Raw genomic sequence first — 26,857 nt, forward strand, 5'->3', positions numbered from 1 at the left:
CAGGCTGCCGGAGCCAGCAGTGGCAACCGACTCTGGTCCCCTTCCACACTGTAGAACCTTTGTTCTTTTGCTCTTCGCAATAAATCCTGCTGCTGCTCATTCTTTGGGTCCACGCTGCCTTTATGAGCTGTTAACACTCACCACAAAGGTCTGCAGCTTCACTCCTGAGCCAGCGAGACCACGAACCCACCAGAAGGAAGAAACTCCAGACACGTCACCTTAAGAGCTGTAACACTCACAGCGAGTGTCCGTGGCTTCATTCTTGAATTCAGTGAGACCAAGAACCCACCAATTCTGGACACATCTGTACTAAAAATACAAAAATAAGCCAAATGTGGTGGTGCATGCCTATGGTCCCAGCTACTCAGTGTGGCTGAGGCAGGAGAATCCCTTGAAACTGGACGGCAGAAACCACTGCATTCCAGCCTGGGCGACAGAACAAGACTCTATATCAAAAAAAGAAAACACAAGGCCGGGCGTGGTGGCTCACGCCTGTAATCCTAGCACTTTGGAAGACAGAGGCGGGCGGATCACGAGGTCAGGAGATCGAGCCCTTCCTGGCTAACACAGTGAAACCCCGTCTCTACTAAAAATACAAAAAATTAGCCGGGCGTGGTGGCGGGCGCCTGTAGTCCCAGCTACTGGGGAGGCTGAGGCAGGAGAATGGCGGGAACCCGGGAGGCGGAGCTTGCAGTGGGCTGAGATTGTACCACTGCACTCCAGCCTGGGTGACAGAGAGAGACTCCGTCTCAAAAAAAAAAAAAAAAAAAAAACAGAAAAACAAAATTCTTAGTATAAAAGTCTTGAAATCACAGTGTTCTGACTTGGGCTGCCCCTGCTCCTGGGAGCTACAGATCATGCTATGGGCTGCCTACACGGTCTGGTAACTCAAGGGTGACCGGGGTGAGGCACAGTTCTTTCAGAGCTACCTAGCTGAGTGTAATGGGTTGTTCAAATTGCACTGGGGAGCCGGAGTTGCGTGGGTTTTAATTTAAAGATGTAAGTACAAATCTATGTGCACTGTAGAAAATTCGGAAAAGGTCAAACTGCCTAGCAAGTAAAAAGCTGTCATTCCAGCACGTGGGGGGTGACCTTTTCTCCCTTCTTGGGTGTTTTTTGGTGGATTTTTTTTGGTGACCCCGACTGGCCTGGACTCCATTCAAGGGCACATCTTGTGCAGTAAAACACGGCATGTTTCAGGGCTCCTCACTGCAACACGTGCACCTCCAGGCTGGCGCTCAGCGCTCCCAGTAAAAACTGCAGCCGGCGGTGTAGACAGTCGCGGGCCTTTCCTCCTCCCCACCTCGTGACGCTTTGTGCTGCGGCACCAAAGGCCCGTTCCCTTCCCCGTGTCTTCCCAGCAGCCGCCACCAATGCTCCTTTCTAGGAAACAGCCTTCCATTCTCTCTTAGTGCCGATCTCAGCGAGAGCTGCGATGCGGGAGACTGGTGCCGGGGTGGGTTAGGGGCGGGGGTGGGAATCAGGCCCCACTGCCAGGCGCCCGGGCCGCGCCTTCCGCTCTGACCTCATCCGGCCGCCCAGGCACTGGGCGCGGCAGCGAATCGGCAGCGCGGGCGGCCGGGAACGCCCAGCACAAATATTTACCGCCGCGCGGAGAGTGAAGGCCCAAGTCCGCCCTGCTCTGCCACTTGGGCCGCCCCAGACGCTTCCCTCGGGGCTGCCACCGGGTCGGGCGCGACTGCCGCGGCTCGCGGGCCTTCCCCGCACCGGCGCGGCCCAACCGCCACCGAACCTTCTGGAAGCGGCGCCTGCCTGGGCCCTCACGCCGCCAGAATCGTACGCCCGCGCGAGCTCGCTGCAGCCTTGGCGGCCTGGGAGGCGGGGCCCGGGGTGGGGCCGGCGCGGGGGCGGGGCCGGCGCGGGGAGGCCGCGTTCGATTCGCCCCCGGCGCGCAGGCCCCGCCTCACCAGCCCCATCGCTCCACCTCTGCCCTCCCCCTTTATGGCGCGGCCCGGGCTCATTCATTCCGCGCCGGGCCTGCCAGACACCTGCGCCCTTCTGCAGCCGCTCGCCGCATCCGCCGCCGCAGCCCCCAGCATGTCGGGCCCAGACGTCGAGACGCCGTCCGCCATCCAGATCTGCCGGTAAGAGAGGGCCCGCGCGCAGCCTGCAGCGGCCAGGCGCGCCAGTCACCGCCCCCGGCCTGCCCCGCTCGGCCCTGTGGTCCCCACCCGCCGAGGCCGCCCCCGCCCGCCGATTCCTCGCACGGCCTCCCGCGCCGCCGCCCCGGACGCCCGCCCGCCTGAGGCCGGGATGCGACTCGCGATGCCGCACAAGCCGGGCGGCCCCCGACCGCCTCCCGCCGGCTCCTCCCGGCCGCATCCCCAGGGCGGCGGCCGCGCCACGGGCCGTTTGGGCGAGGAAGCCAGGCAGGGATGGGGCGGGCGGAGGTCAATGCACAGCTCCAGAGCCCGGCAACCGGCGCCCGTGGGCCGCCCCGCCTCGGGCTTCGCCCGAGCATCCCGGAGTCTCAGCCCCGTGGTCCTGCTTAGGCTCCTCGAGGATTCGGGATCGTTACCTCGGCGGTTGTGCTGCGCTAACCAAAGCCCCCAGAGGTGGAGGGGAGGTGCCCAGAGCCGCGCGAGCCCCTCGATGGGTGCCTCTGTGGGAGGAGGTTGCAGAGCTACCGTCTTCAGTGCACTGCTTCGGTTTGGGGGAGGGCAGGTGTTGAAAGGAAGAACAGATAATACTGTCTGCCTCTAACAGTTTACTGTCAAGAAAAGGGAATCAGTGGTCTATTGGGCCTGAAAGCATCTTACACAATAGAGGCAAAGGGTTGTCCTTCTAGAGCACCCCCTCTTCCTCCACCAGGTACTGAGTAGATAGATGCAGGCCCCCAGAGGAAGCTGGAGGCTGGAGGCTGGAGATCATGAACAAGCTCATTTCCCATAGGAGGTGGGGAGGGCAGCCTCAAGGTTACTCTGCAGTTCTCTTCGGCAGAATCGGAAGCAGCAGGCTGGCATTTGTGCATGAGCTAAGTGAGGACAAGGAGTCTAGGTTTTCAGCCACTGCACACAGGTTCTGTGGCCTGCGACTGGTCCTATCCTGCTTGATGAACTACGGGGAGTGAGAGCTGCTTTCTGTTTTGGTGGTGGGTTCCTCACATTTGGGGGTTGGGCATCACAGACTGACCTTGGGCTCAAGCCAAGTCCAATAGAAGCAAGTTACTTTCCTGTAGATGTTGACATCTCCAGGAAGGCTGGGCATATAGCAAGTCCTGGGTGAACGGCGCTCCTTGACTCCCAGTCTCATCTTCTGGCCTGGTCGAGGGCCTCTCCTTACCTCAAGGTCCGTTTTGACTTTTCCAGAGGGGGAACGTCTTTGGGGGAGCCCTGCCCCTTTGACTTTGGCTGTGTGGCTGTTCTGGTCCCATCGACTCTGGAGGTGGGGAAAGGGGGGCAAAAAAAAAAAATGGAAATAACTGGAGACAGCCTGCATCAGGTTCCTGAATCAGCTCTGCTGAGTATTGGCTGGGAACCTTGGGCTCCATGGTTTGCAAAGAGCTTATACCTGTCTCATCCCACTTGCTTTGCCCAACTTCCCTGGGAGGTTGATGGTCGGTAGTGCCACCCTTACCTGGGTGGAGGAGGAAATGGCAGTTTTGGGAGTTGAGTAACTGTGTAAGGTCATCCTGCTCCAGGAGCTCCAGGGACAGCCCCTGCCCAAGTCTTCTGACTCCAGATCCAGTATTCTTCCCACCCCTCTCCTGAATAAAGGAAACCTTGATTTAAATCTTCCTGTAGAAGGCTGGACTTTTACTTACTTCTTCAGGATGGTGAATAGCCAATTTATACATGTTGTCTTTTTTCACCCAGCTTCTAACAGTTACTAGATTTTTTGTTTTTTGAGACAGAGTCTCACTCTGTCACCCGGGCTGGAGTGCAGTGGCCCGATCTCAGCTCACTGCAACCCCTGCCTCCCGGGCTCAAGTGATTCTTGGGCCTCAGCCTCCCGAATAGCTGGGACTACAAGAGTGCGCCACGACGCCTGGCTAGTTTTTGTGTTTTTGGTAGAGATGGGGGTTTCTCCATGTTGGCCAGGTGAGGCAGGAGAATCACTTGAACTAAGGAGGCAGAGGTTGCAGTTAGCCGAGAGTGTGTCACCGCACTGCAGCCTGGGTGACAGAGTGACTTCAGGTGATCTGTGATCTGCCCGCCTCGGCCTCCCAAAATGCTGGGATTACAGGCGTGAACCACTGCACCCAGCTGGAAAAAGTTCTTGTGCCTCAGCCTCCCGAGTAGCTGGGACTACAGGCGTGTGCCACCACGCCCAGCTAATTTTTGTATTTTTAGTAGAGACGGGGTTTCATCATGTTGGCCAGGCTGGTCTTGAACTCCTGACCTCAGGTGATTCTCCCGCCTCAGCCTCTCATAGTGCTGGGATTACAGGCGTGAGCCACTGCTCCTAGCCTAGTTACTAGATTTTTGTATAGCTTTAGACACTTCCATACAGTGTGTGCTTTTTTTTTTTTTTTTTTTTGAGACAGTCTCACTCTGTCACCCAGACTGGAATGCAATGGCGTGATCTCACTGCAACTTCTGCCTCTTGGGTTCAAGCGATTCTTCCACCTCAGCCTCCTGAGTTGCTGGGATTATAGGCACCCGCCATCATGCCTGGTTAATTTTTGTATTTTTAGTAGAGACGGGTTTTCACCATGTTGGCCAGGCTGGTCTTGAACTCCTGACCTCAGGTGATCTGCCTGCCTCAGCCTCCCAAAGTGCTGGGATTACAGGCATGAGCCACTGCGCCTGGCCCGTGTGTGCTTTTTCTTACCCACTGTAAACCAAGTCTGCTATCTCAGCTTCACAATTGCATATTGTTTCTTTTTTTTGGGGATGGAGTCTCACTCTGTCACCCAGGCTGCAGTGCGGTGACACACTCTCGGCTAACTGCAACCTCTGCCTCCTTAGTTCAAGTGATTCTCCTGCCTCAGCCTCCCGACTAGCTGGGACTACAGGCGTGCACCACTGTGCCCAGCTAATTTTTGTATTTTTAGTGGAGATGGGGTTTCACCATGTTGGCCAGGCTGGTCTCGAACTCCTGACCTTAGATGATCTGCCCGCCTCGGCCTCCCAAAGTGCTGAGAATTACAGGCATGAGCCACCGTGCCTGGCCAATTTCATATTGTTTCTAAGTGGCTGCCTTGGCCAGACGACTGGTGAGCAGGATGCCTGGCTGCCCCTGCTCATGAGTGAGCGGGTGAGCCTCAGGTGCAGAGCGTGACTGCCAAAGGAGTAGGCGGGAGTGGTGGTGGGGGTAGGCCTGTGAAGAGAAGGCTGTGATCACATCGGCTTGACTCAGAGAAACCGCGGGACACTGGAGAGTGACTGTACTAGGATGGGGAGCCCTTTAAGGACATCTGAGCTGACACCCCAAGTTGAAAGAGGAGCCTCCTGGCCTAGCACAGCCAAGCCCATGAATTTAACAAGGCTTTACTGGACACTGCCAAGAAGCATAGCACCAGGAGGGAAACGTGGAAAATTTGGCCCCTGCCTTAAGGGGTCACAGTCTAGCAGGGGTGAGGACGTCCAAATTTCCACCATCTTAGACAGAATGGTCACATGTTCTCAGTTCAGACACTGTTGAAGGGATAGGGGCTTTTTTTTTTTTTTTTTTTTTTGAGGTGGAGTCTTGCCCTGTCCCCCAGGCTAGGCGCCATCTCGGCTCACTGCAACCTCCACCTCCGAGGTTCTACTGATTCTCCTGCCTCAGCCTCCTGAGTAGTTGGGATTACACGCGCCTGCCACCACGCCCAGCTAATTTTTTTGTATGTTTTTTAGTAGAGATGGAGTTTCACCATGTTGGTCAGGCTGGTCACAAAGGGAACAGATTTTTTAATTGCATCAATTTAAATTCAGGTGGGTAGCCACCTGTGGCTGGTGGCTATCTTTTGGGGAGTGCAATATGTAGAGAAATTTAAACATCAATTTACTGGTAGGTCTGTGGGGGACAGGGTGTTCCTAAAGGAAGTTCCAAGGCTTTGTGGGGACTGTAGCCAGCTCTGGAATAACCATGCTGATGGAGGGGGACCTTGGCATGGATACCACCCAGCAGGCAGATAACTTGGCATGCTTTATTTGTAGGTAGATGTGTGAAATCTACAAGGTTTTTTTGTGTTTTCTTTGCTTGCCGTGCTCTTAGATGCAGATCTACCAGGAAGTTTCCTGAGATCAGGAATTGTGTTGTACCATGTGGTACCATGAATGCCTGGAATAAGGTCTGAGGTCTAGTTGACAGGTCAATAAACCTGTAGTTGAGTGGCTATGAGTTTCAGTATGTTATGGGGTTAGAATTATTTCCCCCAAGGGAAAAGACAAAGAGGGGCTCTACCTTTGTCTTTTTTTTTTTTTTTTTTCTTGAGATGGAGTCTCGCTCTGTCGCCCAGGCTGGAGTGCAGTGGTGCGATCTCGGCTCACTGCAAGCTCCACCTCCTGGGTTCACGCCATTCTCCTGCCTCAGCCTCCCTAGTAGCTGGGACTACAGGTGCCCACCACCATGCCCGGCTAATTTTTTTTTGTATTTTTAGTAGAGACGGGGTTTCACTGTGTTAGCCAGGATGGTCTCGATCTCCTGACCTTGTGGTTCACCCACCTCGGCCTCCCAAAGTGCTGGGATTACAGGTGTGAGTCACTGCAACCGGCCTTTTTTTTAAGAGAGTCTCACTCTGTCACCCAGGCTGGAGTGCAGTGACAGGATCTTGGCTCACTGCAACCTCTGCCTCCCCAGTTCAAGCAATTCTCCTCTCCTCAGCTTCCCGAGTAGCTGGGACTACAGGCACCCACCACCACACTCGGCTAATTTTTGTATTTTTAGTAGAGACAGGGTTTCAGTGTGTTGGCCAGGCTGGTCTCGAACTCCTGATCTTAAGTGATCTGCCCGCCTCGGCCTCCCAAAGTGCTGGAATTACAGGTGTGAGCCACTGCATCAGGCCAGGCTCTGTCTTTGGTTTTATAATGGAATTAATGAAAAGAAAGAACCTGGCCAGGGGCTGTGGCTCAAGCCTGTAATCCCAGCACTTTGGGAAGCCAAGGCAGGTGGATCATGAGGTCAAGAGATAGAGACCATCCTGGCCAACATGATGAAACCCCATCTCTACTAAAAATACAAAAATTAGCTGGGCGTGGGCCAGGCGTGGTGGCTCATACCTGTAATCCCAGCACTTTGGGAGGCCCAGGTGGGCGGATCACGAGGTCAGGAGATGGAGACCATCCTGGCTAACACGGTGAAACCCCATCTCCACTAAAAATACAAAAAAATTAGCTGGGCGTCGTGGCAGTCGCCTGTAGTCCCAGTGACTTGGGAGGCTGAGGCGGGAGAATGGCGTGAACCCGGGAGGTGGAGCTTGCAGTGAGTCAAGATCCCACCATTGCACTCCAGCCTGGGTGACAGAGCGAGACTTGGTCTCAAAAAAAAAAAGAAAAAAAAATTAGCTGGGCGTGGTGGCGGGTGCCTGTAATCCCAGTTACTTGGGAAGCTGAGGCAGGAGAATCGCTTGAACCTGGGAGGCGGAGGTTGCAGTGAGCCGAGATTGTGCCATTGCACTCCAGCCTGGGTAACAAGAGCAAAACTCCATCTCCAAAAAAAAAAAAAAAAGCGAAACAAAGAAAGAAAGAACCTGATTTACAGAAGCCACACTCAGAGCTTGTATTCTGGAGCGTTCCGTAAAATGATTTACAGTGCTGGCTCTCTTGCTGCTGGGATGTGGGGACCCTGGGTGAAGATGCAGTCTTTGTAGCCCAGAGAACCTGTATGTGGGGAGGCCTTTGTCTACCCACTATCCAACCTCACGCTGTAAGTGGGCCAGTTAGCCTGGCATTGCCCTGGAATTGGCACCTGCAGCTAGCTGGCTCCCCAGTTCTGGTCAGACCAGAAGTGGCTTTCTCCTGTGTGACCCACCTGGCCTGTGTAGCCTGCACCAGGGGGTGACCCCATAGGCTGTCTTGCCATCCCACCCCTTGGCCTCTCACTCTCAGAGCCCTCCTGGGGAGGGGGATCAAGGATGTGCCTCCCCATCCTTGGACACCTGCGTGGGAATAACTGGGGAAGTCTGTTACAAATACCGGTTTTCTGCATGTGAATAGTACTTCAGCAGAGAGTCAACAAGATGAAGATTGAGGAGATAATGGGGAAACCTGAATAGTCCCCTGATAATGATTTTAAGGAATCACTACTTTTTTTTTAAGGTAAGATAATTGTTTTGTAGTTTGCTTTTTTAAACCAGCTTTATTGAGATATATTTAGAATGCATCCACAAGAATATTTGAAACATACAGTTTGCTGAGTTTTGATGAGTGTGCGCACTGAGTAGTGGCCGGCCCAGTTGTGATGTCGAATATTTCCAAACTCCCAAAATTCCTCTACTGTTGGCCCCTGGCAAAAAGATCTGCTTTCACCACTCACTGTGCCTCTTCTAGAATTTCGTGTCGATGGAACCGGATTGAGCTCAGTGCTGGGCCTCACTCCTGTGTCCCCGTAGCCCTGTAGTACCCTGTTCCCTGCACACTGCAGTTTCTCTTCACCAGGCAACAAAGACTTGGGATCTTGTGAATGAAGTTCACAAATGCAGATTTCAATTCATTTAGGACAGAAACATGAAGTCACTTGGTATTTAATGATATTAGGAATTAGGATGATATTTTAGATGAAATCTTTGTTTTGTGGTTTTTATTTTTATTTGAGACAGGGTCTCGCTTAGTTGCCCAGGCAACTAAGTGGTGCAGTGGTGCAATCATGGTTCTCTGCAGCCCCAACCTCCTGGGCTCAAGGGATTCTCCCACCTCAGCCTTTCGAGTAGCTGGGACTACGAGTGCACGCCTCTGTGCCTGGCTAATGTTAAAAAGATTTTTTGTAGAGACATGATCTCACTTTGTTGCCCAGGAGGGTCTCGAACTCCTGGGCTCAAGTGATCTTCCCACCTCGGCCTCCCAAAGTGCTGGAATTGTGGGCATGAGTCACCATACCCCTCCTTTAGGTTTTTTACAAGGAGCTTTTATCTTTGAGAGGAAATGCAGACATATTTACGATGTCGTACTGGGAAGTCCAGGATTTGCTGCAGAATAACCTGGCACGGGGAGCAGGTGGGAGCAGAGACCAGAGATGACCTGAGCTGACTGTTTTGGGGCTGCTTGATGGGGACATAGGGGTTCACTCCCTCCTCCCTCTACTTTTGTAAGCATTTGATGTTTACCACAATGAAGAATAAAAAGAAAACCAGGCTCCTAAGCCTCCACCCCAGAGCTACTGCCTCTAACTCCAGGGACGGGGAAGTTCAGGGATGGGTAGGCCCAGGAATCTGCATTTTCCTCAGCCCTCCCAGAGCTTGAGGGCCACTGTCAGAGGAGGGCCAGGCACCTGCCGTGTTGTGCGGTGTGTTGGCCTTCCTCGGCTTCCCCGCAGCCTTCCAGCGCTCCTGGTGCCTGTGAGCCAAGACTTCTCTGCCCAGCTGGAACTCGGCCCAGGTGGAACTCCTTCTTCTACTTGCCTGAGGGCCAGCCTGAGTGGTGCGAGGTTTAAGGTCCTGGAGGTGGGAACCCTTATGAGTGTTGCTTGCGGCCCCACCCAGTTCATCCTCTCCCGCAGAGGGGTGGTGGCTCTGTTCTGTTTCCCTGTCTGTGAGTTCAGGCCGAGTCATGGATTCCTTGCATCACTGGTCTTTTGTAGAGAACATCCTGTGATCCAGTTCCGGAAGCCGAGGAGGCGGCTTGCTGGGGGCTGGTGGGGGAGGGGCGGTCCTAGGAGGAGCAGGAGCCTGGTGCTTTCTATCAGGGAGGGATCACATTAGCTCACTGTTGAGCCGGCCAGGCAGACACAGGCTTGGGCTCTGCCGGGCATCATGCTTGTCACTGGGTAAACAGTTTGCCCACTTACCGCAGGATGAAGCTGCTTGCCAGGGTTCTCCGGCTCTGTGAGTTTGGGAGGCAGGCATCTTCCAGGAGGCTGGTGGCTGGCCAGGGATGTGTGGGGCCCTGGCGAGGGTGCTGTGCTCCCATCCAGGTGGTTGGACCCAGGGCTGATCTCCCACCCTGTGGAGCCTGCATTACTGGAAGGTAGGATGACTGGGAATATTTTGTGCCCATGGTGTCCCACTTGCAAGGCCGACTGGGCAGCCAGGGCCTTGGGCCACATAACTTGGAGGAGTTTTGGGGAGGGTAGTAGGGCCGGGTGTTGGATGAGCTGTGTGTTTTGCTGGATTGAAGGTGCCCACTTAAGTGGCCATGCTCAGTGGATACCTGGCATGTTCTTCCCCTAGGGACCAGCGGAACCCCTGGGCTTTGTTGGAGGAGGTGACCTGGCAGCCCTGGGCTGTGGGAATCTGGGCCTCTGCAGATCAAGGCTCCTGCGAGCCAGCAGCTGTGCTGGCTCACAGCTGGCAGCTGGCATCCGTGCCCTGCTTTGTCCCTAGGCTGGATGTTAAGCTGTGATTTTAGACCAGAAGGTTGGTGCAGGGCCAGAGGGAGCTGTCCCTGCACGATTGGCTGATCCTAACAGTGCAGTGTTTAGCTGCTTACAGATGGCTTTTGCATACTTTATTTCTCCTAAACTTTACAGAAACTCTGTTGAGTGGGCATACATACCTCCTCCTTTGTGCCAGCTTTATTGGGTTATAGTTCTCATGCCATACAATTCATTCACTAACGTGTACAAGCTAGTAGATTACAGTTTTATGTTCACAGAGCTGTGGGACCATGACCTCCATCAATTTTGAAAGGGGTGGTAGGGAGGTTTTTTGTTCTCCTGACATGGAGCTCCCCAAGCCCTTGGGACCTCTGTAGTCCTAAGAGTGTCTAGTATGCTGATGAGAGAACTGGTGGCTGGGGACCCTAGATATAGCTTCAGGATGAGAGCTGGTCTCCAGAAAGACCAACAAGGGAGGATTAGCGGGTTAGCACTTTCAGCCTTACCTTCCTACATGGCAGAAGGTAGTGCCAGACTTTACTTGAATTGTAGGACACCCACCTAGTGTCAGAGAGTTGGAGAAGTGGGGTTGAAAGAGACACCCATGTTTGTTATTAAAAGCATGAGTAAAAACAGCTCGCCTAGGAATATAATTTTTGGGTCATATGGTAATTTTGTGGTTATTCTCTTGAGGAATTACCAGACTGTTTCCAAAGTGGCTGCACCATTTCACATTCCCACCAGCACTGTAAAAGGGATTCAATTTCCCCATATCCTTGTCAGCACTTGTTATTATCCATCTTTTGAATTCTAGCTATGCTAGTAGATGTGCAGTGGTATCTCACTGTGGCTTTGATGTACATTTCCCTAATGAGAGAAGATGATACTGAGCATCTTCTCATGTGCTTATTGACCACTGTGTATTTTTAGAGAGCTGTCTAGTCAGGTCTTTCCTCTATTTTCCAATTGGTTTAATTGTCTTTTTGTTGTTGAGTGATGAGAGCTCTTTACATATTCTAGATGCAAGTCCCTTCTCAGATAAAATTTTTTAATTAAGAAAACTTTCCAATTCAAAAAAGTTGTCAGCCTGGGCAACATAGGAAGATCTGATCTCTACTAAAAATTAAAAAATTAGCCAGATGTTGGCTGGGCGTGGTGGCTCATGCCTGTAATCCCAGCACTTTGGGAGGCCGAGGCGGGCGGATCATGAGGTTAGAGGATCGAGACCATCCTAGCTAACACTGGGAAACCCCGTCTCTACTAAAAATACAAAAAATTAGCTGGGTGCGGTGGCGGGCGCCTATAGTCCCAGCTACTTGGGAGGCTGAGGCAGGAGAATGGCTTGAACCCGGGAGGCGGAGCTTGCAGTGAGCCGAGATCGCGCCACTGCACTCCAGCCTGGGCGACAGAGCAAGACTCCGTCTCAAAAAAAAAAAAAAAAATTAGCCAGATGCGGAGTAGGTGGGGTGTGCCTGTAGTCTCAGCCACTCAGGAGATTGAGGCAGGAAGATTGCTTGAACCCAGGAAGTTGAGGCTACAGTGAGCTGATTGCACCACTGCAATCCAGCCTGGGCGACAGATCAAGACTCTGTCTTTCAAAAAAAAAAACTCTGTTAAAATACACATAATATATAATTTACCATTAAAAAAATCTGCCGTCAGGCCAGGCGCGGTGGCCCACGCCTGTAATCCCAGAACTTTGGGAGGCCGAGGCGGGTGGATCATGAGGTCAGGGATCGAGACCATCCTGGCTAACAAGGTGAAACCCTGTCTCTACTAAAAATACAAAAAATTAGCCAGGCGTTGTGGCGGGCGCCTGTAGTCTCAGCTACTCCGGAGGCTGAGGCAGGAGAATGGCATGAACCCGGGAGGCGGAGCTTGCAGTGAGCCGAGATCGTGCCACTGCACTCCAGCCTAGGCAACAGAGCGAGACTCCATCTCAAAAAAAAAAAAAAAAAAAAAAAAAAAAAAATCTGCCATCTTAGCCACGCACGGTGGCTCACACCTGTATTCCCACCACTTTGGGAGGCCAAGGTGGGTGGATCACCTGAGGTCAGGAGTTGGAGACCAGCCTGGCCAAGATGGTGAAACCCCCTCTCTACTAAAAATACAAAAATTAGCTGGGCGTGGTAGCCCACGCCTGTAGTCCCAGCTACTCGGGAGGCTGAGGCAGGAGAATCACTTGAACCTGGGAGGCGGAGGTTGCAGTGAGCCAAGATTGTGACATTGCACTCCAGCCTGGGTGACAAGAGCGAAACTGTCCAAAAAAAAAAAAAAAAAAAACTGCCATCTTAATGATATGTATATATGTATATAGTTAAGATGGCAGTTTTTGTTTTGTTTTTTAAATTGAGACAGGGTGTTACTCTGTCTTCTGGGCCGCATATGGTGGTACAATCTTGGTCACTGAGCCTCTACCTCAAGTGATCCTCCTGCCTCAGCCACCCGAGTAGCTGGGACTACAGGCATGTGCTACCACACCTGGGTAATTTTTGTAGTTTTTGTAGAGACAGGATTTCACCATGTTGGCCAGGCTGGTCTCAAACTCCTGAGCTCAAGGGATCTGCCCATCTCGGTCTGTCTCCCAAAGTGCTGGGATTACAGTGCCTGGCTACCATATATGTATTTGTAGCCATATTTTCTTGCTCTGTCACCCACTACGTCTCACTGTGTTTCCCAGGCTCATTTTAATCATTTTTAAATGTCCAGCTCAGTTTTTTTTTTTTTTTTTTTTTTGAGACAGAGTCTCGCTCTGTCGCCCAGGCTGGAGTGCGGTGGCACAATTTTGGCTCACTGCAACCTCCGCCTCCCAGATTCAAGCGATTCTCCTGCCTCAAGCCCCCGCGTAGCTGGGACTACAGGTGCCGCCACCACGCCCAGCTAATTTTTGAATTTTTAGTAGAGACGGGGTTTCCCCATGTTGGCCAGAATGGTCTTGACCTCGTGATCTGCCTGCCTCGGCCTCCCAAAGTGTTGGGATTACAGGCGTGAGCCACCGCGCCCGGCCAAGTCTTGCACTTTCGCCCAGGCTGGAGTGCAGTGGCGCAATCTCGGCTCACTGCAAGCTCCGCCTCCCGGGTTCAGGCCATTCTCCTGCCTCAGCCTCCCGAGTAGCTGGGACTACAGGCGCCCACTATCACGCCCAACTAATTTTTTTTTTTTTTGGTATTTTTGGTAGAGATGGGGTTTCACCGTGTTAGCCAGGATGGTCTCGATCTCCTGATCTCATGATCCGCCCGCCTCGGCCTCCCAAAGTTCTGGGATTACAGGCGTGAGCCACCGCGCCAGGCTCATTGCCTTCCTTTTAAAGGCTGAATCATGTTCCATTTCATGGATGGACCACATTTTGCTTATCCCATCATCTGTGGATGGACACTTGGGTTAATCCCAGATTTTAGCTTGTGAATAATGCTGCTATGAACACATCAGAGACCCCGTTTTTAGTTCTTTAGGATATATTCCCAGAAGTGGAATTGCTGGATCATATGGCAATTCTATTTTAAATCTTTAAAGAAACGACCGTACTGTTTTCCACAGCGGCTATGCCATTTTACATTTCCACTGACAGTGTACATGGGTTCTGGTTTCTGGGCATCCTTGTCAATACTTGTTATTTTCTGTTTTTTTTGATAGTTGCCATCCTAATGGGTGTGAAGTGGTGTTTCATTGTGGTTTTGCTTTGCATTTCCCTAATGTTTAGTGATGTTGAGTGTCTTTTCATGTGTTTATTTGTCAACTATATTTTTTCTTTGTAGAAATGTCTACTCAAGTTGTTTGCTCATTTTTGAATCAGGGTTTTTTTAAAACTGAAAATTAAATGTATTGCTAAAGTGTTTGTATATTTATTCATATACTTGAACATAGACATGTATAGGTGTAGTGTATATTATGTGCATGTTATATACATATCCTTGTGTATCTATATAAGTATCCGTGTATATATTTTTCAAATTTTCATCAGTATTCTGAAACTGAAGACTATAGCTTTTGGTGTTTGAGAAAGTCTCTGTGTCCATTTTTGCTTTTATTGTTTTTGACACATAATAATTGTACATATTTATGGGTATAGTGTGGTATTTTGATACATGAATGCAATGTGTATGGTTGGTTTTTTTATTGTTGCGTTTTAGGAGTTCTCTATATATTCTGGACATTAATCCCTTATCAGATATATGATTTGCAAATAATTTCTCCCATTCTGTGGGGTGTGTTTATACTCTGTTGATATTGTCTGTTGATGCACACATTTTAAAGTTCTTATTACATACAATTTGTCTGTTTTCTTTTGTTCCTTGTGCCTTAGATGTCATAGCCAAGAAATCATCACCAAATCCAGTGTTGTAAAGCTTTAGCCTTATGTTTTCTTCTAAGAGTTTTACAGTTTTAGGTTTTACTTTTTGGCTTATGATCCATTTTGAGGTTTTTTTTTTTTTTTTTTTTTTTTTTTTGTATATGCTATTAGGTAAAGGTGCAACTCATTCTTTTGTGTGTAAATATCCAGTTCCTTAGCACCATTTGTTGAAAAGATTGTCTTTCCCCATTGAAAGGTCTTCTTCCTTTTTTTTTTTGAGACGGTCTTGCTCTGTTGCCCAGGCTGGAGTGCAGTGGCGTGATCTCAGCTCATTGCAACCTTCGCCTCCTCGGTTCAAGCCTCAGCCTCCTGAGTAGCTGAGATTACAGGCACATGCCACCATGCCTGGCTAATTTTTGTGTTTTTAGTAGAGACGGTGTTTCACCATGTTGATCAGGCTGGTCTTGAACTCCTGACTTCGTGATCCTCCCGCCTTGGCCTCCCAACATGCTGGGATTGCAGGAGTGAGCCACCACACCCGGCCGAAAGGTGTTTATACCCTTGTCACATAGATCATTTGACCATATATATCATTTGAGTTTATTTCTGGGGCTCTCTGTTCTATTGATTCTTATGTCTGTCTTTATGCTAATGCCATACTGTTTTGATTATTGTAGCTTTGTGGTAAGTTTTGAAATCAGAAAGTGTGAATCTTCCAGCTTTGTTCTTTTTCATGATTGGCTATGTCAGATGTGATTTGCAATTATTTTTTTCCACTCACTGGGTTGTCTTTTTACTTTTTCTTTGCTGTGATGCCCAGGCTAGAGTGCAGTGGCATGATCTCAGTTCACTGCAACCTCCGCCTCCTGGGTTCAAGTGATTCCCCTGCCTCAACTTCCCAAGGAGCTAGGACTACAGGTGTGCACCACCACACCCAGCTACTTTTTGTATTTTTTTTCCAGCAGAGACAGAGTTTCACCACGTTGGCCAGGCTGGTCTTGAATTCCTGACCTCAAGCGATATGCCCACCTCAGCCTCTCAAATTGCTGGGATTATAGGCCACCACGCCTGGCCTATTTTCTTTAAAGAGTTTTATAGGATAGATGCTGTGGCTCACATCTGTAATCCCAGCACTTTGGGAAGTCGAAGTGGGAAGACTGCTTGAGCTCAGGAGTTCAAGACCAGCCTGGGCTACATAGGAAGACCTCATCTCTACAAATTAAAAAAGTTAGCCAGGTGTGGTGGTGCATGCCTGTAGTACCAGCTACTTGGGAGGCTGAGGTGAGAGGATTGCTTGAGCCTGGGAAGTCAAGGCTGCAGTGAAGTGAGTTAGAGACCACAGCACTGCACTGGGGCCTGGGCAACAGAGTGAGACCCTGTCTCAAAAAAAAAAAAAAAAAAAAAAGTTACATAGCTTTAGCTCTTACCATTTAGGTGTTTGACCTAGCTTGAGTTAGTTGTTATGTATGATATGTGGTAGGGGTCCAGCTCCATTTGCACGTGTGGACACACCTCTTTATAGGCTGGGGAGCAGGCATTAGAGGTGGAGCTACTTGCTTGCGGTCACAGCTGGCAAGTGGAGGCCAAAGACAGCCGCTGCATCCTTTCTTTGAACTCTTATACCTGGGGGTCATTTATCTCTGACCTGGAGGACAGAAACAGAAACTGCTTGAGCAGGCTGAGTGCAGTGGCTCACACCTGTAATCCCAGCACTTTGGGAGACCGAGGCGGGCGGATCATGAGGTCAGGCGATCGAGACCATCCTGGCTAACACAGTGAAATCCCGTCTCTACTAAAAATACAAAATATTAGCCAGGGGTGGTGGCGGGCGCCTGTAGTGCCAGCTACTTGGGAGGCTGAGGCAGGAGAATGGCGTGAACCCAGGAGGCGGAGCTTGCAGTGAGCCAAGATCGCGCCACTGCACTCCAGCCTGGGCAACAGAGCGAGACTCTGTCTCAAAGAAAAAAAAAGCCCTTGAGCAATAATAAAACTAGGACTCTAGGGACATTACTTCTCAGGGGCAGGCCACGCTGTGCACCTGTCCACATCTGTTTCCCCTCCCCTTGCTGAACACCAGCCCCTGCCCTCATCAGCCTTTCTGTCCTCCTTCCCTCCTCCTCCTCCTAAATGTTCTTCTGTGGCTTTAGCCTGTCCCATGGCACATGATAGGCTCTTGCTGTCTGGGCCTCCCTGGGGGTAGGTCCCCACAGGAGACCTTACCAGGGCCATGCCAGACAGCCCAGATGTCTCTGTGCCCTGCCTTGAATCCTTTGGCCTCAGGGCTGGAGGCTGAGCTGTGGCAGGTCAGGGGCTGGCAGCTGAGCCGTGTGAGGCTGGGAGCTTCTCGAGCCTTGGGAGAGTAAAGGAAACCGAGTCTCTGATTCAGGAGGGCCAGACATTCCTCTTGCTGGCTGTGTGCCCATGAGCCCGGGACTGGGAGAAGGCCCAATGGTACCTGCCCCCATGGGACTTGTTGGCTGGGACCTGGGAAGGCCCGTGGTGTGTGTGCTTTGCTGTAAAATGTATCACTGGGGGACTGGACCGTCTGCCCCAGTCTGGCGATGTCGGGGAGCACCTCGGCCACCAGCAGAGGGCATGCTGGTCATAGACACTGCGCCTCCCTCCCCTCCTGACAATCTCCAGGCCACCAGTTCCAGTCTTACCTTGAGCCACTACCTCTCGGGCACCCAGGGCTGCTCTGGTGGAATTAATTTGAACAGTGGTGGCATTGTAGCGAGTGGATGCTTTGGCCTTGTAACTGGTGCCATTGTTTGTTTGTTTGTTTGTTTTGACGAGTCTTGCTCTGTCGCCCAGGCTGGAGTGCAGTGGCGCGATCTTGGCTCACTGCAAGCTCCACCTCCCAGCCATTGTTTACAGTAAGTGCCAAACTTTGATGTTTGGCTCACGCGGTGGCTCACGCCTGTAATCCCAGCACTTTGGTAAGCCTAGGCGGACAGATCACAAAGTCAGGAGATCAAGACAATCCTGGCTAAAATGGTGAAACCCCGTCTCTACTAAAAATACAAAAAATCAGCCAGGTGTGGTGGCGGGCGCCTGTAGTCCCAGCTACTCGGGAGGCTGAGGCAGGTGAACGGCGTGAACCTGGGAGGTGGAGCTTGCAGTGAGCCAAGATCGCGCCACTGCACTCCAGCCTGGGCGACAGAGCAAGACTCGTCAAAACAAACAAGTTTTGTTGCTGTGTTCACTCAGGTGTCGCTTGTATTTAGAACTCAGCTTTTACAATGGAATTGCTTTTGATACTACTCTTTGGTGTCTCAGGAAACTACATCCTGCATGATTGATACTCTGTGCTTCCTTTAATGACAGGAAAATCTCACCTTGTCTTGTGCCTTATAAAAGCCAGGCTCTTAGAAGTGGTGACACTCATAAACCAGCCTGAAGTTGCTGAATTGATCCATGTTATCTGACACCTATTAAGATTCTAGTAAGATTCTTAAGTCACCCATATCCAGCTTGAATTTTTACTTGATTTTGCATTTAATTGCTTCCATGTACCTACTAAGTTTTTACATAATGTATTTTTTTATTATTTAAATAGAGATGGAGTCTCGCTATGTTGTCCAGGCTGGTCTCGAACTCTTGGGCTCAAGTGATCTTCCTGCCTCAGCCTCCCAAAGTGCTAGGATTATAAGCGTGAGCTACCACACTTGTCCTTTACATGTATTTTTTAATGTATTTAATGGAATATAGGATTGATTTAATTGAAGAGTACATTTAGCTTTGTAGAAAACTGCCAAACTATCTTCCAAAGTGGCTGTGCCATTTTGCATTCTCACCAGCAGTGAATGAGGGCTCCTGTGCTCCACCTCCTCACCAGCATTTGATGTTGTCAGTACTTTGGGTTTAGGCCATTCTGACAGGTATGTAGTGATGTCTCAGTGTTGTTTTAATTTGCAGTTTCCAAATGACATAAGGTGTTGAGCATCTTTTCATGTGCCTATTTGCTGTCTGTATATCCTCTTATATCAGGCATCTGTTTGGGTCTTTGGCCCTCTGCCCCCACCCTCCCACCTTATTATTATTATTATTATTAATTTTTATTTTTTATTTTTTAGACGGAGTCTCGCTCTGTCGCCCATGTTCGCTCTGCCTCCCGGGTTCACGCCATTCTCCTGCCTCAGCCTCCCGAGTAGCTGGGACTACAGGTGCCCACCACCAAGCCCAGCTAATTTTTTTTTTTTTTTTTTTTGAGATGGAGTTTTGCTCTTGTTGCCCAGGCTGGAGTGCAATAGCGCCATCTCGGCTCACTGCAACCTCCGCCTCCCAGGTTCAAGCTATTATCCTGCCTTAGCCTCCCAAGTAGCTGGGATTATAGGCACATGGCACCACGCCCTGCTAATTTTTGTATATTTTGTAGAGATGGGGTTTCGCCATGTTGGCTAGGCTGGTCTTGATCTCCTGACCTCGTGATCTGCCCTCCTTGGCCTCCCAAAGTGCTGGGATTACATGCGTGAGCCACCACGCCTGGCCCCTCCCACCTTATTTTTAATGAGTTGCTCTGTCACCAAGGCTAGAAAGCAGTGGTACAATCACGGCTCACTGTAGCTTCAACCTCCTGGGCTCAGGTGATCTTCCTACCTCAGCCTCACAAGTAGCCATGACTACAGGTGCACCCCACTGTGCCTGGCTAATTTTTTTGTTTGTTTGTTTTTGTTTTTTTTTTAGACCAAGTTTCTCGCTGTTGTTCCTCAGGCTGGAGTGCACTGGCGCCATCTCAGCTCACTGCAACCTCCTGACTGCCAGGTTCAAGCGATTCTCCTGCCTCAGCCTCCTGAGTACCTGGGATTAAAGGCGCCTGCCACCACGCCTGGCTAATTTTTGTATTTTTAATAGAGACAGGGTTTCACCATGTTGGCCAGGCTGGTCTCGAACTCCTGACCTCAAGTGATCCGCCTGCCTTGGCCTCCCAAAATGCTGGGATTACAGGCGTGAGCCACTGCGCCCAGCGCCTGGCTAATTAAAAAAAAACTTTTTTTTTTTTTTGAGGTGGAGTCTCGCTCTGTTGCCCATGCTGGAGTGCAGTGGTGCGATCTCGGCTCGCTGTAAGCTCCACCTCCCGGCTTCATGCCATTCTCCTGCCTCGGCCTCCCAAGTAGCTGGGACTACAGCTGCCCGCCACCACACCCAGCTGATTTTTTTTTGTATTTTTAGTAGAGATGGGGTTTCACCGTGTTAACCAGGATGGTCTTGATCTCCTGATGTCGTGATCCACCGGCCTCGGCCTCCCAAAGTGCTGGGATTACAGACGTGAGCCACTGCGCCCGGCCTAAAAAATTTTTTGTAGAGACAGGGTCTCCCTATGTTGCCCAGGCTGATCTTGAACTCCTGGGTTCAAGCGATCCTTCTGGCTTAGCCTCCCAAAGTGCTGGAATTAATCTCCAAGCAGGGATTGCAGGCATGTGCCACCACACCCAGCTAATTTTTGGGGTTTTTCCACGTTGGCCAGACTGGTCTCGAACTCCTGGCCTCAAGTGATCTGCCCGCGTCCACCTCCCAAAGTGCTGGGATTATAGGCATGAGTCACCGCGCCTGGCCTCTTATTGTTGAGTTTTAAGATTTCTTTGTACATTTTAGATACAAGTAGTTTATTGCATATATGTTTTGTAAACATTTTCCTCAGTCTGTGGCTTGTCTCCATTATCTTTTTTTTTTTTTTGAGATGGAGTCTCGCTCTGTCGCCCAGGCTGGAGTGCAGTGGCGTGATCTTGGCTCACTGCAGCCTCCGCCTCCCGGGTTCCCGCCATTCTCCTGCCTCAGCCTCCCGAGTAGCTGGGACTACAGGCGCCTGCCACCACACCTGGCTAATTTTTTGTATTTTTAGTAGAGATGGGGTTTCACAGTGTTAGCCAGGATGGTCTCTATCTCCTGACCTTGTGATCCACTGTGCCCAGCCTGTCTCCATTATCTTAACAGTGTCTTTCTCAGAGCTGAAATCTTTAAATCAATAAAGTGGGAACTTCAGCCATGTAACTGATCAGGATGAACAAGGGAAGCCATCGTTTTCAGCAGATGCCAAACTTGGTTTTTCTCCTCTGACTCTTGACGTGGTTGTTCCCTTCCACTGGCCGAGACCCAGGGGCTCACTGATGCTGGGGCTTGTCCTAGGTTAGACGGGGGAGTCTGTGGAATAGTGTAGGGTGTCCCGGCCACAGAGAACTCTCAGCTTGGCAGTTCACCCTCCATTTACAGGTGAAGACACTGGGGCCCTCCAGGCACAGTGACCTAGGGGTGTGTGGCAGGTGGGGCGGGGACCCCAGTAGAGTGCAGACCTCACCTCCTTGGCCATTGCCACCTGCCCCTCATCCACCATGTGGCCTGCAGGTGGCGCGTGGCAGGTTGTGGTGCTTGATCTCCAGGATGTTGGGTAAGGCAGAGTCCTTGGCCCCCGCACTGTGGAGCTCAGCTTCTCCCCACAGGCCCCACGCCTGTGTGTTCAGGGCATCCTCCTTGACATTTGGAGAGTGAGACTCAGGATGGCTGTACTGACCCACTGGCCCCATACTCTGGAAGTACTCAGGGCCTGCTGGTCTGCCCACTGAGGGACATGCCTTCAGTCCCCATGGGCCTGTGGGAGGGCTTTAACAGTGCCTGGTTGGGCAGGGCTCTTAGTCTTAGTGACTCCCTAACTGAAGCTCCCAGGGCCATTTGGCCACCTCCCTCCCGCCTCTGTTTGGGCTGAGGGACGTGGGCGCAGCTGCCAGCATGGGGACCAGGCCTCTGTCCTCAGGTGACTTCATTGCATTTGCTGCCACCTTCCCTTGCAGAAATTGGCAGAATTCCAGGAAACTTGCCCAGAGTAGGTGCCTCAAGTAGAAACAAGCTCAATGCATTTGCCATGGATATTTGATTCTCTAAAAGGCAGAGGTGGGAGGTGAAAGAGATACTTATTTAAACAGAGTTACACAGGAATAATTTCTATAACTGCACGTATGGAAAGTATTCAGTTTGATCAGTTTTGACCTAGGCACAGGCAGACTTCCTTTCATTGCACTTTGCAGGTCCTGCATTTTTTTTTTTTTTTTAAGATGGAGTTTCGCTTTTGTTGCCCAGGCTGGAGTGCAATGGCATGATCTTGGCTCACTGCAACCTCTCCCTCCTGGATTCAAGCGATTCTCCTGCCTCAGCCTCCTGAAGGGCTGGGATTACAGGCGCCTGCCACTGTGCCCAGCTAATTTTTGTATTTTTAGTAGAGACGGGGTTTCACCATGTTGGTCAGGCTGGTCTCAAACTCCTGGCCTCAGGTGATCCACCCACCTCGGCCTCTCAAAGTGCTGGGATTATAGGCGTGAGCCACTGCACCCAGCCAGGTCCTGCCTTCTTTACAAATTGAAAGTTTGGGGCAGGCGTGGTGGCTCAGGCCTGTAATCTCAGCACTTTGGGAGGCCGAGGCAGGTGGATCACCTGAGGTCAGGAGTTTGAGACCAGCCTGGCCAACATGGCGAAACCCCATCTCTACTAAAAATATAAAAAATTAGCTGGGCGTGGTGGCATGTGCCTGTAGTCACAGCTACATGGGAGGCTGAGGCAGGAGAATCGCTTGAACCTGGGAGGCAGACGTTGCAGTGAGCCGGGATCACGCCACTACACTCTAGCCTGGGCAACAGAGCGAGACTCCATTTCAAAAAAAAAAAAAAACTTTGTGGCAACCCTGCATTGAGCAAGTCTATTGGCACCATTTTTCGGCCAGCCTATGCTCAGGTAGTGTGTCTATATCATATTTTGGTAATTCTTGCAATATTTCAAACTTTTTCATTATTATCTTTGTTATGGTGATCTATGACCAGTAATTTTTGGTGTTACTAATGTAATTGTTTTGAGACATCATGAACTGCGTCCATGTAAGACAGCAAATGAAATTGATAAATGTTGTGTGTGTTCTGACTGCCCCACTGACCAGCTGTTTCCCCATCTCTCTCCCTTTTCGTGAGCTCCCTTATTCCCTGAGACACAACAATTTTGAAATTAGGCCAATTAATACCCTACCTCTAAGTGTTCCAGTGAAGGAGAGAGTCATACATCTCTCACTTTAAGCCAAAAGCTGGAGGCCAGGCACGGTGGCTCATGCCTATAATTCCAGCACTTTGGAAGGCTGAGGTGGTTGGATCACTTGAGGTCAGGAGTTCGAGACCAGCCTGGCCAACATAGTGAAACCCCATCTCTACTAAAAATACAAAAAACTAGCCAGGTGTGTTGACATACACCTGTAGTCTCAGGTACTCAGAGGATGAGGCAGAACCACCTCTTGAACCCAGAGGTGGAGGTTGCGGTGAGTCGAGATCGCGCCACTGCACTCCAACCTGGGCGACAGAGCGAGACTCTCAAAAAAAAAAGCCAAAAGTTGGACATGATTAAACTTAGGAAGGCATGTTGAAAGCTGAGATAGGCTGAAAGCTAGGCCTCGTGTGCCAAACAGTTAGCCAAGTCGTGAATGCAAAGGAAAAGTCCTTCGAAGGAAATTACAAGTGCTGTTCCAGTGAACACATGAATGATAAGAAAGCAAAACAGCCTTCTTGCTGATAACGGAGAAGAATTTTAGTGATTTGGAGAGAAGATCAAATGAGCCACAACATTCCCTTAAGCCAAAGCCTAATCCAGAGCAAGGCCATAACTCTTCAATTCTATGAAGGCTGAGAGAGGTGAGGAAGCTGCAGGGGAAAAGCGTGAAGCTAACAGAGATTGGTTCATGAGGTTGAAGGAAAGAAGCCACCTCCATAACATGAAGGTACAAGGTGGAGCAGCAGGTGCTGCTGGAGAAGCTGCAGCAGGTTATCCGAATCTGGCTGAGATCACCGATGAGGGTGGCTACACAATAGGTTTCCTTTTCTTTCTTTCTTTTTTTTTTTTTTTTGAGACAGAGTCTTGCTCTGTCACCCAGGCTGGAGTGCAGTGGTGCAGTCTTGGCTCACTGCAACCCCCACCTCTCAGGTTCAAGCGATTCTTCTGTCTCAGCCTCCCGAGTAGCTGGGTCTACAGGTGCACGTTACCATGCCTGGCTAATTTTTTTATTTTTAGTAGAGACAGGATTTCACTACGTTGGCCAGGCTGGTCTCAAACTCCTGACCTCAAGTGATCTACCTGTCTCAGCCTCCCAAAATGCTGAGATTACAGGCATGAGACACTGTGCCCTGCCTAGATTTTCAGTGTGGGTGAAACAGCTTTCTGTTGAAAGAAGATAACATCTAGGACTTTCATAGCTAGGAAGGAAAAGTCAATGCCTGGCTTCCAAGGACAGGCTAGGTCTGGTGACTCACCAGGTGAGGTTGCAGTGAGCCGAGATTGTGCCATTGCACTTCAGCCTGGGTGACAGAGCGAGACTCCTTCTCTACCAAAAAAAAAAAAAAAAAAAGAAATGCATTTTGTAAGGCTCTGGCTGCCATAGATAGCGATTCTTCTGATCTGGGCAATGTAAATTGAAAAATTTACATTGGAAAGCATTCACTATTCTAGATGCCATTAAGAATATTTATAGGCCAGGTGTGGTGGCTCACGCCTGTAATCCCAACACTTTGGGAGGTCAAGGTGGGTATATCACCTGAGGTCAGGTGTTCGAGAACAGCCTGGCCAACATGGTGAAACCTAGTCTCTACTAATACAAAACCTAGCTAGGTGTGGTGGCATGTGTGTGTAATCCCAGCTACTCAGGAGGCTGAGTCACAAGAATCACTTGAACCCAGGAAGCAGAGAGGTTGCAGTGAGCCAAGATTGTGCCATTGCTCTCCAGCCTGGGCAACAGAGCAAAAAAGAAAAAAGGAAAAAAAGAAAGTGGTTTCTTAAGATGGAATCTAGTCTTGGGGAAGATGCTGTGAACATTGCTGAAATGACAAGAAAGTAATGGCAGTGGTGGGCCATCTGGAGCAACCCCTGCCCTCATGCTGGATGCAGTGGGGTGGCGCAGGCGGTGGTGGCAGGAGCAGCTGTGGGAGCAGGAGTGGCAGCAGTGGGTCCCCTGTGCCCTGCATTCCCCGAGCAGCTGACTGCACCGCCCCCATCGTTGCACAGCCAAGCAGGACCCGCTCCCAGGCCTGGAGCCTTGCTGCTTCAGACCCTGGTTCAGTGTCAGAGCTCTTACCCGCTGTCACTGTGGGGAGGGGTGTGCAGAGGAGACAGTCAGTCCCTGGAGCCCACCCCTGGGAGTCTCCCAGAGCCCACTGCCCTGGGAGCCACCACAACGGGGCCAGGCTGAGTTGCGTGCTGGTGGGGAAGCAGCATGATTGGGCATGGAGGTGCGGGCAGAGAGGGGCCCCAAGGTGGAGCTGGGCCTGGGGTGATGCTGCACCTGCATACGGAGTGTGGGGGCTGGGCCTGGGATGCAGAGCTTGGGTTATGCTTTAGGGCCCCGGGGCAGGAAGTGGGAGCAGCATTCACTTCGGGGACCTGGACTGCGGTGCAGCCACCGCACCCACCCTGCTGATGGCGCCCTTCAGACTTTGGGCACCGACAGGCATGGGAGAGAGGCCAAGTGGGGGCTGAGGATAGGCTGGCACAAACAGCCTGGATGCCATGAACAGTGGCGGGAGACAGACAGGCTCCTGGGTAGAAGGGGTCTGGTCCCGGTGAAGCCTCACCTTCAAATTGGGGAGGGCCTGAAGCCTGGGGGCCGGCCGGCCAGTCCCGAGGACCAGAGGGGAAGCTTGTAGTGCTTTTCGCTGGCCCACCCATGGACCAGTCAACACACACTTTCTCCACTCTGAGGCCCATAAAAACCCTGGACTCAGCCAGACTAGAGCAGAGGACAGAAAGATGACAGGATGACCAGCTGCAGAGAGGAGCTACCCTCTCTGCTGAGAGCTGAACACTCACTGGGATGACCTGGCTGTGACTCAATAAAGCTCCCCTTTGTCTTGCTCACTCTCCATTTTTCTGCGTACCTCATTCTTCCTGGTCACAGGGCAAGAACTTGGGACCTGCCGAATGGCGAGGCTGAAAGAACTGTAACACAAACAGGGCTGAAACATGCCCCTTCTTGCCACGTTGCCAGTGAAGGGAAGGAGAGAAGAGCTGTGGCCCTTTGGGGAGTCCAGACCTGGGAACTCCCTGGAAGTCAGGGTTGTGACTCCCTCTTTGGGGCCTGCAGTTCCTGGCATCACCAAGCTTCCAGGCACCACTGCATTCCCGTGTGCCAACCAGGCAAGCTGCTTGAAGTGTGCTTGGTCCAGGTGCAGCCTTGCAGAGAACCAGCACCTGTGCCAGCATCTGGAGCTGCCTGCCCTGCAGCAGCAGCTGACATGTCTGACTGTGCAGTGGCCGTACCCCATGCACGCTCACACACTGCTCGCTGCTCGACACCAGGCTTGTCCTTGGCAGGCATGGGAGCTCCAGGCTGCTGGCATGAGCCAAGCGCAGCCTGCCAGGCTGAGTGGGTGGAACAAGCCCAGTGGGCCCCAGCAAAACTTGGGCAAAGGTGCCACAAGACGCAGAGGTTTCTGGCCAGAAAAGGGACACCCCAAAGATCCCGTAACAAAAGGATTTAGAATATTCCATAAACTTAGTTGATAAAACAACATAGGTTTTAAGAGGACTGACTCCACTTTTTTTCTTTTTTGAAATGGAGTCTCGCTCCGTCACCCAGGCTGGAGTGCAGTGGTGCGATCTCAGCTCACTGCAAGCTCTGCCTCCTGGGTTCACGCGATTCTCCTGCCTCAGCCTCCCGAGTAGCGGGGACTACAGGTGCCTGCCACCATGCCCAGCTAATTTTTTTATATTTTTAGTAGAGAAGGGGTTTCACCGTGTTAGCCATCATGGTCTCCGTCTCCTGACCTCGTGATCCGCCCGCCTCGGCCTCCCAAAGTGCTGGGATTACAGGCGTGAGCCACTGCGCCCGGCCTGACTCCACTTTTGAAAGTTCTACTGGGCTGGTCTAGGAGATCGAGACCATCTTGGCCGACATGTTCTCCCCATCTCTACTAAAATACAAAAAATTAGCCTGGTGTGGTGGTGCACACCTGTAGTCCCAGCTACTCAGGAGGCTGAGCCAGGGGAATCACTTGAACTCGGGAGATGGAGGTTGCAGTGAGCTGAGATCATGCCATTGCACTTCAGCCTGGCTGACAGAGTGAGACTCTGTCTCAAAAAAAAAAAAAAAAAAAAGTTAAGTTCTACTGTGGGTAAAATGCTGTCAAACATTGCATG

The 26,857-nt window shown here is 51.1% G+C and overlaps 1 protein-coding gene across 1 annotated transcript in view; it reads left to right on the top strand.

Moving 5' to 3' along the window:
• Positions 1-963: 963 nt before the first annotated feature.
• ACOT7 (acyl-CoA thioesterase 7) overlaps positions 964-26,857 on the top strand; it is a 128,209-nt gene continuing 102,315 nt past the window's right edge. Inside the window, exon 1 of the mRNA XM_054441777.1 lies at positions 964-2,105. Within this exon, the coding sequence (XP_054297752.1) occupies positions 1,963-2,105 (143 nt within the window). The 5' untranslated portion in view covers positions 964-1,962. The remainder of the gene's footprint in view (positions 2,106-26,857) is intronic.

This window comes from Pongo pygmaeus, chromosome 1, assembly GCF_028885625.2.
Source record: "Pongo pygmaeus isolate AG05252 chromosome 1, NHGRI_mPonPyg2-v2.0_pri, whole genome shotgun sequence".
Classification (NCBI taxonomy): Eukaryota; Metazoa; Chordata; class Mammalia; order Primates; family Hominidae; genus Pongo; species Pongo pygmaeus.